We start from the raw sequence: 18,331 nt of genomic DNA on the forward strand, positions 1-18,331 counted from the left end.
GAATCTCAACCCTTTCCTGAAACGCCTGCTCACGGTATTTCTTAGATCTCCTTAGGGACCTTATCTTCTGCACCATTCAATGGCCTCTAAAGTTCCACTGACTCTAATTTAAACCTTACTGCTACCTAATTTGTCATGTGCTTATGACTCCACAATTAAACTGTAAGTTACTTAGTGTCTGGAACTATGCATTGCACTTCTGTGAAGCCCTAAAAGAGCATGAACACAGTGCATTGCTCATTCATTCATTCAACAAATATGCATTGAGCATGTCTCATGGGCCAGGCACTGTTCTAAGTGCTGGGGTATAGCAGGATCCCAGCAAGGCCATCAGTATTCTAGCGGAACTTTTATTGCACTGGGGGAGATGGATAAATAAGTGTTCAAGTGAGCATATAATGTCAGATAAGAATTAGTGGTATGAAGCATAAGGGCATGTGAAGGAGTAAATGAGGAGAGGTTACATTAGCTTGGAAAGGCCTCTCCAAAGAGGGAATATTTAAGCTGAAATCTGAATAACAGGAAAGAGTCAGCCATGCAAAGAGAACGTCAGAAAGAGAAGGTCAGAAAGAAGAGTGTTTTAGACGAGAGGAAAAAGCCAGGGCAAAGGTTGGCGGCTGGCTAAATTTGCTAAGTTAGCGGAATAGCAGGAAGGTCAGTGTGGCTGGAGCCTGCAAAAGAAGTCAGGGGAACTGCTATGAGATCAACTTAGAGTGGTGGGAACGGGGTAGACTGCGGTAAGGAATTTGGACTTATTTGAGTTCATATGGAAGCCACGGAGCGCTGTAGGCACAGGAATGACCTAAGCATGTTTTCATAATGTTAAAAGACCACTCTGACTGCAGGGTAAAAAATGAAATGTAAGGAGTCAAGGGAGGAATCAGGGAGGCCAGTTACAGGCTCTTTTAGTAGCCAAGGCAAGACACGACGGTGTTAGAAAAGGGTGGTGGCAGGAGAGCCAGGGAAGTGGACAGTACTCTGGCGAAAGAGGCAATGGGACTTGCTGGCTTGAGCAAACTAGTGGATGGTGATATTTCCTAGGTGGGGATATCTGGGACAGAAACGACCCTGGGAGGAAGGGTAGGGAAGGGAATCAAAAATACTTTTTGACCATGTTAAGGTTGAGTCGTCTATAAGATATGCAGGAATATGTGTCAATTTTACCTGATTCTGAAGCTCAAGGGAAAGGGCAGGGCTAGATACATACATTTGGGAGTCACTGGCACAAAAACAGTATTTAACATCATGAGACCACATGAGATCATCTAGGGAGAAAATGTAACTCCAAGGCACCTCAAAATTTGGAAGTGGTCCAGGAGAAGAGGAGTAAAAAAAAAGAAAGAGAGGGAGAGAGAGACAGAGAGAGAGGGAAGCCAAAACAGTATGCAGAAACCCAGGAGAACGTCGTGTTGAGAAGTCCAGGAAAATAAACTGCAGCTGAATGAAGGAGTAGTCAGCTGAGCCAATGCCAAAGATCTAGATGAGGACAGAGGAGGAACCACTGGGTCGGACAGTGTGAAAGCAGTAAGAGCAGGGTCAGGGGAGTGCTATGACTGGAGCTGGGAAGAGTGGGCTGAAGGAAGAATGAGAGGTAAGGACAGATAAGCATTCAGTGTAGACAGACTCCTCCAAAAGTTTAACTGTTAAGAGGAGCAGAGAAGTGGGGCAGTGGTTAGAAGGCACATGCAGTCAAGAAAAGGCTTCTCCTGACCTCAAGATGGGAGGTACTAGAGTTTATCTATATAGAATCAGAAGGAAAGATTGGTGATGTAGAAAAGAGAGGGACTGATTGAACACATAAAGCTTTGTTTAATTATTATAGACTTTTAAATGCATTGGATTCACATTAGACTGAATAGGAAGTTGTTTTCCAACATGAGTGTAATTGTGACAATCTCCAGCAAATAAAACTGAGTGGCAATAATAATAACAATATTAACTTGCTTCTAGGGCTTATAGCTTATCTTGCTATGCTAGGCATCATTTCACATGCCTTTCCATATATATTAGCTTCTTTTTTTTAATTTAAAAAAATTTTTATTTTCTTTCTTTATTTTTGGCTGTGTTGGGTCTTTGTTGCTGTGCGCAGGCTTTCTCTGGTTGCGGCGACCAGGGGCTACTCTTTGTTGCGGCACGTGGGCTTCCCATTGCGGTGGCTTCTCTTGTTGTGGAACACAGGCTCCAGGTGCGCAGTCTTCAGTAGTTGTGGCACTCGGGCTCAGTGGTTGTGGCTCATGGGCTCTAGAGCACAGGCTCAACAGCTGTGGCGCACGGGCTTAGTTGCTCCGCGGCGCGTGGGATCTTCCCGGACCAGGGCTCGAACCCATGTCCCCTGCATTGGCAGGCGGATTCTTAACCACTGCGTAACCAGGGAAGCCCTATATTAGCTTCTTTATTCCTCCAAATAACAAAAATTTTTCTCATGTAATACTTAATGAGGAAACTGAGATACAGAGAGATTAAGTAACTTCTCTAGTGCTGTGTAGGCAGTAAGTGACAGAATCAGGATTCCCACTCACATAAGCTGCCTCTGAAGCCTTAACTACCAGGGTAAATTGGTAAATGGTCTTATGTGTTCTGGGATTTCCTCAGTTCATGGTAAGTTTTACGATTCACCTCCTCTCACTTACCTCTTCTTTCTCTAAGGGTATGTGGTTATAGAAAAGGATAAAAAGGAATTGTTTTTCAACTCTTTCTTTAGTTGGGGCAATCTTATGAGATGGTCAAACCAATTAGATGTGGGCAGCAATTCCATCAAAACCGTTCCTTTCAAGATATTTTATAAAAACCACACATTAAAATACAATTTTCAACAGTTAGTATAATTTTTTTTCATACAAGTATTCCTTCTGTAAACACATTTGATACACATTTATATATTACTTTTATGGCTGTATGGTATTCAGTTGTTGAGACATACCACAGATTACTTAACCCTTCAAATATATATATGTGTGTGTGCTTATGTACTTAAGGAAGAAGTCTAAGTTCTTGGCAGAATAATTAGAAAATACAGCTTAGCAAAAAGAATTCTACTCATCCTTTCATTTAATAAACCAATTCTTAGTGTCCATTTTACATGATGCAACCATTACAAATCATGCTTTCTAACGCTATTTAAAAGCATGAGGAAAATGCAGAGGAAAAACTGCAGGATACAAAATTATATGGAAAGTATGTGAAAAAATATGTAAGAAACAATTAAATCACACATACACGCACCACATGAGAAAGAGAGGGAGAAATGTAAACAGTAGTTGTTATTTCTGAGTAGTAAGATATTAAGGATGATTTTTGTTTTCTTCTGCTTGCCTTTTTTTCCTTATTTTTCTATAATGAACATACACTAATACTCAGAAAAATGTTAGTTAAAAAATTAAATATTTCTACATATTTCACTAAGAGCATATGAATTACCAGATACCTAATTTGCAGCTAAAATGGAATCCATTAAGATAGCAAGGCATAGGGGATAGGAGGGCATTTTTATTATTTCAATTACTCAATAATAATGCTCCCAATTATTCCACTGCCCAGAACACCATTCAGGGTGTGCATGTCTGTGTGTGTGTGTGTATGTGTGTGTGTGTTTTCTGTGGGGCAGAACAGAATCATCCAAGCTAATTAGTATGTATTTAACAAATGATGGACAATTAACATGGAACTTCACTTCTTGCCACTAGATCTACCGAGCGGAGAAAGAAACAGAGAGGGAGATCCAGGAGACATTTCCAAGGAAAAAAAGTTCCCTAAAGTATAGGCAGAAAATTCAGATACTTCCTGTATCCCTTGGTTCAGGCTATCCCTTTAAGATGCATTTTTTCTTTTAAACTTTTTATTCTGAAAATTTGCAAACATACTAAAAATATGTATATTTGAGTTCTCAAAAACATGTACAATAAACCGCATGTTCCCATCACTCACCTTCAGTAATTATTAACACTTTTCAGAATTTTCTTTCTAGTTGCTTATCTTGCATTAGTAGGAAACAATAATACTTAGGAACAGGAAAAAAGTTTGTAGAAACATTTTTACACATTAAATAAAAAAGAAATGGTTAAAAACCTCACTGTGTAGATCTGAACCAAGCTTTGAAGAAGCCCCTAAAGAGTTTCTGAGGCCTGCTGATTCAATTACCACCTTTCCTATCCAGTTTGCCCTTTCTCCCCAATAGCTATTTGAGCGCATTATTACACTTGGGAAATGAAGAACTAAAATAAAAAGCAGTAAACCAGGAACTGGGAAGCCACAGGACAGAACTGGGGGATTAGCAAGTGCTCACCCAGAGCAAGTGTGGTCCAGAGGACAGCCTGGGGACAAGCAGGCCAGTCTCACGAAGGTCACGAAGTGGGGATAGGGTGCATTATCAACTGTCACGGGGTTGTACCTACCCAAACTGTTGTCACTGCTCGTGGGCCAGGAAGCAATTCTGTCCCTCAGCTTCTTCTTTTTACAGGAATTGTCTGACTTCTCAGAAAGGCCTACTTCCTCCTTCCTAATTTCTCTGACGAGCTGCATGCGGCATCTTGTAAAATCCTGAAAGGAAATCTTCCCATTTTCATCAGCGCCCAGTTGGTTCATGATCTCAGCCACAGACTCTTCCATATTCAACTGGCGACAGACCATCAACAAGTCGTTTCTACAGAAGGGATTGAACAGAAAAACGGCTTGTTAGGAGAGACATTTAAGCTAGAGAAAATAGTTAATGAAAAAAAAAAGAGTATTTCTTGAATACATCCACACGAAGGAAACCTACTTCCACATTTCTCATTGCTTCTGGAAAAGTGCTAAGTGTGCAAAAAGATCTGTTCCACCTGGGTTATTCTAGACAAGAGCTCTATTATTTCTTGGAACAGTGAGGCAACTTTAAATCCTTTGTTCTCTTTTTCCTTCCCATGTCCATGCCCTTTTCCTCCTTTTCTTTCTTTTGAAATTGACAAAGCACCTGTAGAGGGTAACGTTGTTACCTAACTGTAAGATAAAGTTTCAGAACATAGAAAAGATATTGTTTCTACTCTTGGCAGAGTTGAAAATCTCCTCAAATTGTAAAGGAACAACAAAGATTTTAACAAGCTTGACTTTTCAGCTTTCTGGACCAATCAGCTAATTTTAGTACTTCATTAAAATGTTATTTAATTTCAACGTTCATGACTCAGTGCTCGCCTACCTCTGGTTTTTCCTGATTTTCTTTGAGTATTTTCCACCTTCTCATCAGCAATTAGTAAACCCTACGCCTTAGGGCAGGGATCAAAATCCCAAAAGTCTTCCAGGTCTAGGGCTTAATGTAAACGTGTGAAGTGGGTGGATTTAAGACAAGAGGGGTTTCTGGAGTCTGTGGCTGGACCAGAGCAATATATTCAGCCTACAGGTTCTCAAGTTAAAGAAAGAGAAAGAAAAAGAATAAAAAAGGAACAAGAACAACAACACTATGCTGGCCAAGAACATTTATCTGGAGGACATCATCTGACCCTGCACATATAATCTTGTTCTTTTCTCTCTTTCTAAACTCTTTGGGAAAATACTTTGTTCAGATTGCTCCAACTCTAGGTCTCAATAAAGGTAAAAGGATTATGAATTTAAGAGCTGGAAGAGATATTAGGAACTGGGCCATGGTCACAAGAACAGCTAATTAGTGCTCCTGTTTCAACACACCACCAAACCCAGTCATCTGGAGACCATGACCAATTTGATGTTTGCTGATACCTGAAACCTAACCATGAAAAGACCAACCCTTCTCCAGTCACCCTTTACAAATTCCTTCTGGTCCATGCTAATATGATTCCCCAAGTCCTCTAGGCTCACAGAATTGTAGATATTTTTAATATCTTCTCATTCACTCCATTTTAACCCTAATTCCCCCCATCCTCGTCCCTAGTATCCAATCTCTCATCAAATTTCTGTTGGTCCTGTCCCTGAAATGCTTCTATATTTACTCTTTATTATGTTTTTCAATACAGATAACACTCTCCAAAACCTTCTCAGTTTATACCAGGGCCATTACATTAGCTTCTTTAGTTGATCACCTTGCTTCCATATGCCATCTCATTTTCGTGTTTCATAAAGAATTTTGACACACAGCTACAAGTTTTAGTTTATCTTGCTTGTATGTCTGTGTATATATGTATAGTATATAATACTTATGTGTATATATTTATGCTTTTATTTGTAAGATAGATGGATGGGTAGATAAATAAATATACACATATGGAAGGAAGTATGGTAGATTAAATTAGTCCTAATTTTTCATTTCTCTGTGGAACTGTTACACGTCTATACCCTTGCCTTGGCCTTGGGGCCAGGGACACTCATGGTAGGTATGATCTTTCCCATCATTTTAACTTCAGGCTTGACATCTAACTTAGCCTCTGGGATGTATGTGTTTATCTAGTTAATCCCCTACTGGGCTTGTCCCCTTTTGCTTCTGCCATTATTATGAGAAGAACAAACCATGGTAGCTATTAACCCTCTAGCCTGGACCCCCAAATGAGCCACTTCAGCTGATCTGCAGACCTGTAGCATAAGAATCACTGCAGCTGACCCAAAGGTATGTAATCAAGAATAAATTCTTATTGTTTATGCCAACGAGATTTTGTGATTGTTCCCCAGCAATAGCTCACTGATACATTGGAATAATTTTTTGATCTATTCATATGTTTATTTTTTTGCCCTTTGCTGAATACAACCTGTCTGATATTCAGCTGGATTCATCCAAGACAGGAATGATTATGATTCCTGTAAAACAGGAATGCAGTACTGTTTATGTACTGTTTACATAACAGTAAAACAGGAATGCAAACAAAAAGAAAGGGCCAATGTTCAGGTTCTACATCTAAAAAAAGAATAACATGTTTTTAGGCAATAATCTTAAAAATTAGGCTTCGTGGGAGATAAATAAGTTTTCTAAATTTCAGAAGTTCACATAATAAGATGTTAACACTAATATTTTCTGAATAGTAGGAATATGGTGTTTTCATTTTCTTATTTTTGCCTATTGTATTTGTAACTTTCTAGAATGTACTATACTACTTTCATAAATTGCTATGTCATTTTATAGGTTTTAAAATGAGGATAATAATAGCACCTATCTCTTAAGGTTGTTTTGAGGATAAATGAGATGATGCATGTAAAGCACTTAACACAGTTCCTGGCACATATTAAGTAGTCAATAAATAGTAGCCATTATTATGATTATTTTATAATTCTTTTTTTTATGGATTTCACCCACGTTTCTTTTCTTTTTTTTTTTTTTAAACCCCACATTTGTTTATTTATTTATTTTTGGCTGTGTTGGGTCTTCGTTTCTGTGCTAGGGCTTTCTCTAGTTGTGGCAAGCGGGAGCCACTCTTCATCGCGGTGCGCGGGCCTCTCACCATCACGGCCTCTCCTGTTGTGAAGCATAGGCTCCAGACGCACAAGCTCAGTAGCTGTGTGTGGCTCACGGGCCCAGTTGCCCTGTGGCATGTGGGATCCTCCCAGACCAGGGCTCGAACCTGTGTCCCCTGCATTAGCAGGCAGATTCTCAACCACTGCACCACCAGGGAAGCCCCTATTTTATAATTATTGATAATAAATCTTTAATAATGCCCCAGTTTCACGATTAAGTCTTTAGTAATTAAGCACAAACTGCTCAGGGGAAAATAATGCTTATTGAACTGAACTGACTCCTTCACTAAGTGGAGCAATCTATCTGTAGAGGCTCGCCTTCCTCCCTGCCTGTGGCCCACTTACACTTGGGCGCCCTGGTGAGAAACCCAAGCCTGTCCAAGCTTGAGAAGCCCCATTCCACAAAAAGCAGCTCAAAACAGGATTTGTGTTCTAGAAATGTCAAATGTCAACTCAGAGGAGAATGCATAATTTTGCATTTTTATTTAAAAAGTGTGGGTCACTGAGAGACTCTCATAAAAGGTCAAAAACAAAATACAGTACATCCTACTAAATTAAGTCAGACAGTAATCTTTAAACAGCGGTGCTAGTTTCTAAAAACTAAATGAAAGCTAAAGTTTCTCAGTATAGAAACACAGAACGGGCTTCCCTGGTGGCGCAGTGGTTGAGCATCTGCCTGCTAATGCAGGGGACACGGGTTCGAGCCCTGGTCTGGGAGGATCCCACATGCCGCGGAGCAACTAGGCCCGTGAGCCACAACTACTGAGTCTGTGCGTCTGGAGCTTGTGCTCCACAACAAGAGAGGCCGCGACAGTGAGAGGCCCGCGCACTGCGATGAAGAGTGGCCCCCGCTCGCTGCAACTAGAGAAAGCCCTTGCACAGAAATGAAGATCCAACATAGCCAAAAATAAAATAAATAAATAAATTAAATTAAATAAAAAAAAAAAGAAAAGAAACACAGAACTAGCAAGGACAACTAACAAACCTGCAGGGGGGAAATGCTATTATCCCCATTTTATAGATGAAGATGTGAAGGCTGAAAGAGTCCCAGAGCTAATATGTGGCAGAGCCAGGAATCTAAACCAAATCAGTCTGATTCCAAAGCTCTTGCCCTTTCCCTTCTACCAAACACCGCCTTGGATGTCAATGATACTTAAACTTTGGCCTCTGAACACAAATAAGGATAGCAATAATAGGAACAGCTTGATAATCAACAGTCATTAATGAATAGTACTTTTATCTTAAACCAGAAAGACTACATATATCTATATATGTGCTACCCGACTATGTTAAATACGGATGAGAATAATATTACATTTTGTTATCAACATGAGAAAACAGTTACAAGAGAGAGAAAAAAAATTCCAGGGAGTTCCCTGGCGGTCCAGTGGTTAGGACTCTGCGCTTTTACTATGGGAACTAAGATCCCGCAAGCCTAGTGACACAGCCAAAAAAAAAAAAAAATTCCCAAAGCTCTCCTTTACATATAAGAGCAAGCCCAGAGAACGTGATCACAGTTTCACTATCAGCCATTGTGCTAGGGCTGTTTCAAACAGCTCGCAATGAATTACACGCTCCTGTGACTACGTCCCTTTGCACATGTCTTTGCCTTTCCTCTCATCAACAGATGGAGGCTATTTCCCTGACCTTGAATCTGGGCTGGCCTTGTGACTTGCTTTGACCAGTGGAAAGTGGCAGAAATAACTAACTTTCTAGGATTCATGAACACACGCCGTATGATGCCTGTAGTTTCAACTTTCAGCTCAAATCCTTCCAGCTTCATGCTGGCCTTGTCGCCCACTCAAGGCCACAAGTGGTCTCTTCCTTCTAGCATTTAGCACCTGTACCATTCATTCAGTGACTATATACAGCTGTGGGACAACTTTTAGATTGTTGTACTAAACTTTCATTTCTCTTTCTCTTTTTTAAAAAATTATTTTCACACACTCAAGTCTTATCTTCCCAACCTGACCACAGGCTCCTGGAAGCCAGTGGCCATGCATCAATCTCCCTTAAGATCCGTGCAGCACCCAGCACATCACCCTGTACACAACAGAACTCCATCACATTTGTTTTGATAGATGGATTTGTAAACTCTCAGAAGTTAAACATGATCATTCTTTTGAAGGGGTTCCCCACTTCATCTGATATCTTCCCACAATACCTGTCTTTGTATCTTCCCACAGAAGGCAGCAGCACATGGGATGCTCAGTGAGTATGAATGACCAATGGGCACTGTAAAAACAAACAACCTTGTAGCCTTAGTGACAGAGCAACGTAACAGTTTCTCCGCACTAGGCCAGGAACGTTTCTCAGAGGAAGACATAATAAGCAGCGGTTGTCCAAAACTAATATAGTCCAGTGAAGAACTACTTCAGTAGTAGTAACATCATCATATAAAGCACCTGCCTTTAAAATAAAAACCAACAAACTTTTGTATATTATTTCAGAAAATACACCCATTCATTTTAGAAAATGTAGACAAGTAAGAAGAAAATACAAATTACAGGCTACCTTTCTACCCAGCAATAACCACAGTGAACATTTTAACTAATTTCACAAAATTATGGTAAATATTTTTCCTCTAAGTTTCCTCTAAATAAATAAATTTCCTCCAAATAAAATTTTCCTTTCATCATTGTTACAACAGCTCTAGAAGGTGTTACATATTTATTCATATTCATATATGCATATCTTATCTTCAGAGGATATAACCATGAGGAATAGATTCCGGTTTAGCAGAGGAACTGGTCAAATCAGGTAATATTTGGCTCTGCAGAGAACACCAATCACCAGGCAGCACTGAAGATCAATGCTTCTAGCTCAAAACTGCATGGTTTTACAAAGCATAGCTATTACTTTCTGTATGTAGAAGCCTTTTGGGCTCTTGGCTATTCTTTTTCTTTTAACTTGTAAAGAAATTGAGTAGGAAGTGAAAATTCAGTGAAGCTATTCATCATTCAGGGAAATTCACAGCCTAACATCAGGAATAGATAACGGGAAAGATGGGCTTAGGTCTCTCAAGCTCAGATGCAGAGAAAAACACTATTCTTCCCCACAATGATACTAAACCCCAAACCCAGTCGGAATGAGGGCTATGTGAAAGCAACTGTTACTCTGAGGAAGGGTTAGATGCTTCTGTTCACAGTTCTCAACGAACAGACACCTTTGGAACTAATACGTATGCCACAAATAGCAGCTTATGAAGGAACTCAAAACAAGTCTAAAAGTTCATTTTGCCTCTCTAACTGTTCAATTTGAGTCACACAAAAATGTAATTTACGGGACTCTAAATTCAGTTCCATAAATATTCAAAGTGTGATCCTTCTCAAACTCTTCCAAAATATAGCAGAGGGCGGAGCACTCCCAAACTCATTCTACGAGGCCACCATCACCCTGATACCAAAACCAGACAAGGATGTCACAAAGAAAGAAAACTACAGGCCAATATCACTGATGAACATAGATGCAAAAATCCTCAACAAAATACTAGCAAACAGAATCCAACAGCACATTAAAAGGATCATACACCATGATCAAGTGGGGTTTATTCCAGGAATGCAAGGATTCTTCAATATAAGCAAATCAATAAATGTGATACACCATATTAACAAATTGAAGAAGAAAAACCATATGATCATCTCAATAGATGCAGAGAAAGCTTTCGACAAAATTCAACACCCAGTTATGATAAAAACCCTGCAAAAAGTAGGCATAGAGGGAACTTTCCTCAACATAATAAAGGCCATATATGACAAACCCACAGCCAACATCGTCCTCAATGGTGAAAAACTGAAACCATTTCCACTAAGATCAGGAACAAGACAAGGCTGCCTACTCTCACCACTCTTATTCAACTTAGTTTTGGAAGTTTTAGCCACAGCAATCAGAGAAGAAAAGGAAATAAAAGGAATCCAAATCGGAAAAGAAGAAGTAAAGCTGTCACTGTTTGCAGATGACATGATACTATAGATAGAGAATCCTAAAGATGCTACCAGAAAACTACTAGAGCTAATCAATGAATTTGGTAAAGTAGCAGGATACAAAATTAATGCACAGAAATCTCTGGCATTCCTGTACACTAATGATGAAAAATCTGAAAGTGAAATCAAGAAAACACTCCCATTTACCACTGCAACAAAAAGAATAAAATATCTAGGAATAAACCTACCTAAGGAGACAAAAGGCCTGTATGCAGAAAATTATAAGACACTGATGAAAGAAATTAAAGATGATACAAATAGATGGAGAGATGTACCATGCTCCTGGATTGGAAGAATCAATATTGTGAAAATGACTCTACTACCCAAAGCAATCTACAGATTCAATGCAATCCCTATCAAACTACCACTGGCATTTTTCACAGAACTAGAACAAAAAATTTCAAAATTTGTTTGGAAAAACAAAAGACCCCGAATAGCCAAAGCAATCTTGAGAACGAAAAACGGAGCTGGAGGAATCAGGCTCCCTGACTTCAGACTATACTACAAAGCTACAGTAATCAAGACAGTGTGGTACTGGCACAAAAACAGAAAGATAGATCAATGGAACAGGATAGAAAGCCCAGAGATAAACCCACGCACATATGGTCAACTTATCTTTGATAAAGGAGGCAGGAATGTACAATGGAGAAAGGACAGCCTCTTCTATAAGTGGTGCTGGGAAAACTGGACAGGGACATGTAGAAGTATGAGATTAGATCATTCCCTAACACCATACACAAAAATAAGCTCAAAATGGATTAAAGACCTAAATGTAAGGCCAGAAACTATCAAACTCCTAGAGGAAAACATAGGCAGAACACTCTATGACATAAATCACAGCAAGTTCCTTTTGGACCCACCTCCTAGAGAAATGGAAATAAAAACAAAGATAAACAAATGGGACCTAATGAAACTTCAAAGCTTTTGCACAGCAAAGGAAACCATAAACAAGACCAAAAGACAACCCTCAGAATGGGAGGAAATATTTGCAAATGAAGCAACTGACAAAGGATTCATCTCCAAAATTTGTAATCAGCACATGCAGCTCAATAGCAAAAAAACAAACAACCCAATCCAAAAATGGGCAGAAGACTTAAATAGGCATTTCTCCAAAGAAGATATACAGACTGCCAACAAACACATGAAAGAATGCTCAATATCATTAATCATTAGAGAAATGCAAATCAAAACTACAATGAGATATCATCTCACACCAGTCAGAATGGCCATCATCAAGAAATCTAGAAACAATAAATGCTGGAGAGGGTGTGGAGAAAAGGGAACACTCTTGCACTGCTGGTGGGAATGTGAATTGGTACAGTCGCTATGGAGAACAGTATGGAGGTTCCTTAAAAAGCTAAAAATAGAACTACCATATGACCCAGCAATCCCACTACTAGGCATATACCCTGAGAAAACCATAATTCAAAAAGAGACATGTACCAAAATGTTCATTGCAGCTCTATTCACAATAGCCTGGAGACGGAAACAACCCAAGTGTCCATCATCGGATGAATGGATAAAGAAGATGTGGCACGTATATACAATGGAATATTACTCAGCCATAAAAAGAAACAAAACTGAGCTATTTGTAATGAGGTGGATAGACCTAGAGTGAAGTAAGATACAGAGTGAAGTAAGTCAGAAAGAGAAAGACAAATACTGTATGCTAACACATATATATGGAATTTAAGAAAAAAAAATGTCATGAAGAACTTAAGGGTAAAACAGGAATAGAGACACAGACCTACTGGGGGTGGGCTTGGGGATATGGGCGGGGGGGGCTGTGACGGGGCAGGGGAGAGGCATGGACGTGTATACACTGCCGGGCGTGGGGTGGATGGATGGTGGCGGGTGGCTGCATGGCGCGGGGGGATCTGCTCGGTGCTTTGTGGCCGCCTGGAGGGGTGGGATGGGGAGGGTGGGAGGGAGGGAGACGCAGGAGGGAGGGGATGTGGGAACAGATGTATGACTGATTCACTTTGTTGTAAAGCAGAGACTAATAAAAAAATATTCAAAGTGTGAAAAATCATAAATAAGTCATTAAAAAACAGGCTTCTGGGCTACAGCTGGTAATTTCTGAGTATAATTGTTGGAGGGAGCAAATGCATTTGCCGTTCACAATTGCTTCTGAGTTTATCTGGTCTAAAGTGAAGACCAAAACAAACAACTAAATAAGCAAACAAACTTATCGTTAAAAGGAGAATAGTTGATCGATCTGAAGGACTTCAACAAAATTCATAAAGATAGTAAAGAGATGGGAGAAGCTGGCCAGTATGCTGCATGATGAGAATGAGAATTGGGGCTGCCAACAGTGGGGCTACCTTACCTTTCAGAGCATGGAACAAATAGATGTTCAAGGGTGATAAATCAGGATACTTACACAGTGGTATAAGCACATTATGGAAAAAAATCATCAAGAGAACTAAAAGCACAAGTGGTAAAAAACTGTACCTGGGGAGTGAGCTTGGGCATTGAGAGGTGGATGGGGCAAGAGACTTGTGTTTTGTCATGTGCCCTTCTGTACCATTTTATTTTATTTTATTTTATTTTATTTTACCATGTGCATGAATTATTTTGATAAAAGTAATGTTTTCAGGTTTAAAAAAATCGAATAAGTCATTAATTTAATCTGAGCTATAACAGACAAAAGATTAGTATTTAAATATACAACAAATTCCTACAATGTAATATAAGAAAAAGATAACAACCCAGTTGAAAAATGGGTAAATGATAAGAACAGAAAATTAACAAAAAATGGCAAAGATATGGAAACAACAAAGATGTGGAAATATTCTCAACCTCAATAAACATAAGGAAAATGCAAATTCAAGTAAACAATGGGATACCTTTTTAATAGGTATAGGATTGGCAAAAATGTTAGTCTGACAATACCAAATGTTGACAAAGAAGCAGAAACTTCATGCGGTGTTGGTGGAAAACAAAAACTGGTACCACTTCTTTAGAATGAATTTTGGCACCATCTAAAAAAAATGCACACCCTTCAACCAGAAATATCACTTTTAGTTATAGATGTTAAAGAAATTTATGCAAGGATGGAAGGAGACATGCACAATATCTGTAAGAGCAAAGATTTGGAAAAAGGTTAGTATTAATAATCATGCTAATAAGAACAGCAAACATGCATCGGATGCTTACTGTGTGCCAGGGCCTGAGCTAGTGGATACGTAAATTGAGGAATTGTCAGCTAATGAAATATGATCAGAGTTTTCAGAAGAAATACATTTTTAATATGTCATAATTAATAAATCTCAAAAACAGCAGTGAGTAAAAACCTCAAGAATAACATGAATGACAGGATAGTATTTATCTAAAGTTTAAAAATATACCAAAAAACACTATAAATTATATGTGAATAATAAAAACAAAGTCAGGAAGCAAAAACATCAACCATAAAGTGGTGAGGGAGAGAGGGGAATAGAATTGGGAAACGGTATAAAGGAGTTTTAACATGCATTTACAATGTTATATTAAAAAATCAGGGCTTCCCTGGTGGCGCAGTGGTTGAGAGTCCGCCTGCCAATGCAGGGGACACGGGTTCGTGCCCCGGTCCGGGAAGATCCCACATGCCGCGGAGCAGCTAGGCCCGTGAGCCATGGCTGTTGAGCCTGCGCGTCCGGAGCCTGTGCTCCGCAACAGGAGAGGCCACAACAGTGAGAGGCCTGAGTACAGCAAAAAAAACCCAAAAAACCGAAAAAAAATAGGCAAATATGACACAATGTCTACATCTTTTCAATGTGGGTATGGATACATGTGTGTTTACTATACACTTTGTAGTTTTCAATATTCAAAATCTGTCTTAATAAAAAAAATCTAATGTATGAAAGGCAACTTAAAACAAATTTGGTCTGAGGCCACGGTTGAAGGATAAAACATTTAAAATGAGCAGTGTCATTCATATCAGTAAGCACTTGTAGGACATGTCTCGTGGAGTTGATCAAATTAGATGATCCAAAATGAACTGTTCATCCTTACAGGCTACAGAGCATCTGATTATTCTCCTGGTATGATTTTCTAAAAGTAGAATTACTCATTGTTAAACAGTCTAATCTCTCAATACAGTTTTTCAAACATCCCTTGAGAAACATCCACCAATTTTTAGCCCCACCAGCAGTGTTTCGGCTACTCCCACTTGTTTTACATACTTTTCTGGAAAGCAGAATCAAATTCCCCATCTCTATGGTCTCACTTTCTTTTCTGTGAAGGCATTTATACCACACATTCCCAGAGACACATTTCCTTCCTTCTCTTCAGCACTCAGTACTGATGGCTGCCTTTTTCTTGAATCTCCTTCCTTCATTCGCCTGTGTAACAGCCCTGTCTTCTAGTTTCCCACCTCTACATGACTGCTCCTTCAGAGTTCTTGTCCTTAAATATCCATGTTACCCAAGGCCTTGTCCTTTCTATTTTCTCACTTTATAGACTCTCTATAGCTGATCTAATCTAAATTTATGGCTTTATCTATCACTAGGAACACTGACTCCCAAATCTCCCTCTCCAGTTAAGTAGTAATCCATTTTGAGTGTATAGCTACACTTCAGTGTCATACATTTATCTTGAACTCAAAGTCCTAAACTGCATTCATCATTTTGTATCCCTTTACAAGTTGACTCCTCCTCTCTACATAAATTACACCATTGGTCACCCACAGCAGAAGTCTAGAAATTTTCTAAGTTGCTTCCTTCTCATTTATTCCCCCTGCAATCAGTCACCCAAAATAGTGTCTGTTGTTCTAAATGGCTCTCATATCCATCCCATCCTGATCATTCTTATCACCCTCATCGTTTTCCACTTGAACTACTATAATGGTCTCCTACTGGCTCTCCCTCTTTCCAACTGGTAGGCGACATGTTATTTTTCTCTGCTTAAAATCCTTTCTTTGTGTCCCTCAAGACTTTCAGCTTCATACCCATGTTTCTCACTTCATAGCTAAGGCCCTATCTCTCTAGACTCACTCTCCTGCTAAAGTAGGCAACCTGCATCCTAGCCCACTGAATTTCTTTTAGGTTCCATAAGAGGCACTGTTGCTTTACATGCCCATACTTCATATATATTTAGCCCTCTGCTTGGAAAATCCTCTCTTTACCTTTCTCCAAATGCCAGCCCATGCTTGTAATTCACTTGAATAGCATCTCCTTCAGAAATCTTCCCTAAATATCTCAGGTAACTCCCAGTTTAATTTGATGCCCCTTCCCTGTGTTACTAAGTCACCTGTGCTTGCTTTGATCACTTACCCCACTGTACAGTAATTACTGATTTATTTTTTTCTCTCTTCTACTAGACCAGAGACTGGTAACTAAAACCTACAACCAAATCCAGACCATTGCCTGCTTTTGTAAGTCAAGTTTATTGAAACCCAGCATACCCATTTGTCTATGTATTGTCTATGGTTACTTTCTCACTACAACAGTTGAGTTGAATACTTGTGACAGAGACTATATGGCCCATAAAACCAAAAATCTTTACTATATGGCCTTTTATTTAAAAGAAGTTGCAAACTTCTGTACTAGACTGTAAATTCTTAGAGGAGAGGGTTCAGTCTTTGTTCATCTTTGAATCACTAACACCTGGCATACAAATAGCTGTTAAATAAATAAGTGGGTAAATAAAATGTTAGATTTGAGGTAAAAGAGGTGGGGAGAGAAGTTAATGAGAACCTTCAATCCCATTTCTTCTTTGCTTTTTGCATACCCCAATTTATAATCACAAATGAAAACAAAACAAGTTGATATCATTAGGGTTTTTTTTTTTAAGATTTTTTTGATGTGGACCATTTTTAAAGTCTTCATTGAATTTGTTCCAATACTGCTTCTGTGTTATGTTTTGGTTTTTTGGCCTCGAGGCATGTGGAATCCCAGCTCCCTGACCAGAGATTGAACCCACACCCCCTGCACTGGAAGGCGAAGTCCCAACCACCCGACTGCCAGGGAAGTCCCCATATCATAAGATCTTAAAATATCTTCTAGTATATATGAGAGGCTCTGTACCCTTCAACTAGTAATCTAAGCCTTCTATGCTAATGGTACTCAACTCTGACAGCATATGATGTTCGCCTGGGGTGATTAAAACATATTGATGCTTACGCTCCATTGCTGACAAACTAAATCAGGATGGGGAGGAGGGGACAGCATCAATATTTGCTAAAAGGCTTCCTAAGTGATTCAGAGTAGAACTTCTACACCAACAGTCTGAAGGGACGAGAGCTTTGAGGCAACTCAAAAATCTTAATTTAAAACCAACCAACCAAAGAAACACACTAGATGTTGATAAGTTATATATTAGTAAGATGAAAAGAAAGACATATTTTAGAAAAGTTATCTACAAAGGCGGAAACAAAATGATTCCTCCTCTGGCATTTAAGCTCCATGAGGATGGCGCATTTTGTCTCTTCTGTTCACTCTTGTATTCCCGATACCAAAAACAGTACCTGGCATGAAACAGGCGATCAGTAAACAAACAATGAATGTATGAATAAGTTTTTCATTTGCTTTCAGTCAGCCAGAGGTCCCAGAAAATTCTAGTTAATTGAAATTTTATACACAAGGAAGGCAAATTGGCATATATAATCTTCAGTTAATCAACAGACAACATTTTTTAGGGGCATAAACATTACATTCTACAATTTAAAAGAGTGTTTTGATTTTAAAAAGGGAAAGAAAAGAGACACTGCTGTGGGTAAATGCAGCCCAGCCTCTAAAAAAATTCATTATTTACTTTTAAAAAGGTTAGCTGTCATCTGCAAACTCATGGGAAGAAAACATGAAAAGCCATGAAGGAAAGATAAAATTGGTGACATTACCTAAACAAACCAAATGCCATACGACATGCATCTTAAGGAATTAACAGAAATCGTCTTGGACCTTCCCTCTTAAAGCACTAAGCATGCTAGCCCAAGGAAGAATATCTGAGGCTGGCTAATTCTCTCTGTTTCCTTGTTTCTTCTC

General features: G+C 39.1%; 1 protein-coding gene across 1 annotated transcript in view; it reads right to left on the reverse strand.

Moving 5' to 3' along the window:
• Positions 1 to 18,331, reverse strand: part of MCC (MCC regulator of WNT signaling pathway) — a gene marked incomplete at both ends in the record, with an annotated part of 445,755 nt that overhangs the window by 360,094 nt on the left and 67,330 nt on the right. The window contains one exon of the mRNA XM_079702132.1: positions 4,392 to 4,639. Coding sequence (XP_079558258.1) covers positions 4,392 to 4,639 — 248 coding nt within the window. The remainder of the gene's footprint in view (positions 1 to 4,391; positions 4,640 to 18,331) is intronic.

Source organism: Hyperoodon ampullatus, assembly GCF_949752795.1.
Source record: "Hyperoodon ampullatus genome assembly, chromosome: 4".
Taxonomy (NCBI): Eukaryota; Metazoa; Chordata; class Mammalia; order Artiodactyla; family Ziphiidae; genus Hyperoodon; species Hyperoodon ampullatus.